We start from the raw sequence: 236 nt of genomic DNA, 5'->3' as shown, positions 1-236 counted from the left end.
CCGCCTCCAACAACCCCGCCGTACCTTTTTCCTCCTCATTTTTGAGGTCTGTGGTGAAAGCGATGAGGTTCCGGCAGGACCACGCGCACACTAAGGGAATGGAAGGACAGTGGTTGCTTTTCGGCTTTTTCTCCCACTCGCAGACGTACGCCAAGTCCATGGCGCCGCGGGCCCTGGGACCCCGCAGAGAGGGAAAAGGCGCTCGCTCCTCCCTGGAAGCCAGAAAACAGCCGGTT

General features: G+C 59.7%; 1 protein-coding gene across 1 annotated transcript in view; it reads right to left on the bottom strand.

The window, feature by feature from the left end:
- The window catches only part of MED16 (mediator complex subunit 16), an 8,921-nt gene extending 8,761 nt beyond the window's left edge, over positions 1–160 (bottom strand). Inside the window, exon 1 of the mRNA XM_010289956.1 lies at positions 25–160. Within this exon, the coding sequence (XP_010288258.1) occupies positions 25–160 (136 nt within the window). The remainder of the gene's footprint in view (positions 1–24) is intronic.
- Positions 161–236: the final 76 nt, after the last annotated feature.

The sequence above is a fragment of the Phaethon lepturus genome, unplaced genomic scaffold (assembly GCF_000687285.1).
Source record: "Phaethon lepturus isolate BGI_N335 unplaced genomic scaffold, ASM68728v1 scaffold16586, whole genome shotgun sequence".
NCBI classification, from domain to species: domain Eukaryota; kingdom Metazoa; phylum Chordata; class Aves; order Phaethontiformes; family Phaethontidae; genus Phaethon; species Phaethon lepturus.
The sequence above is the reverse complement of the archived record's forward strand: the minus strand, read 5'-3'. Positions and strand labels throughout refer to the sequence as shown.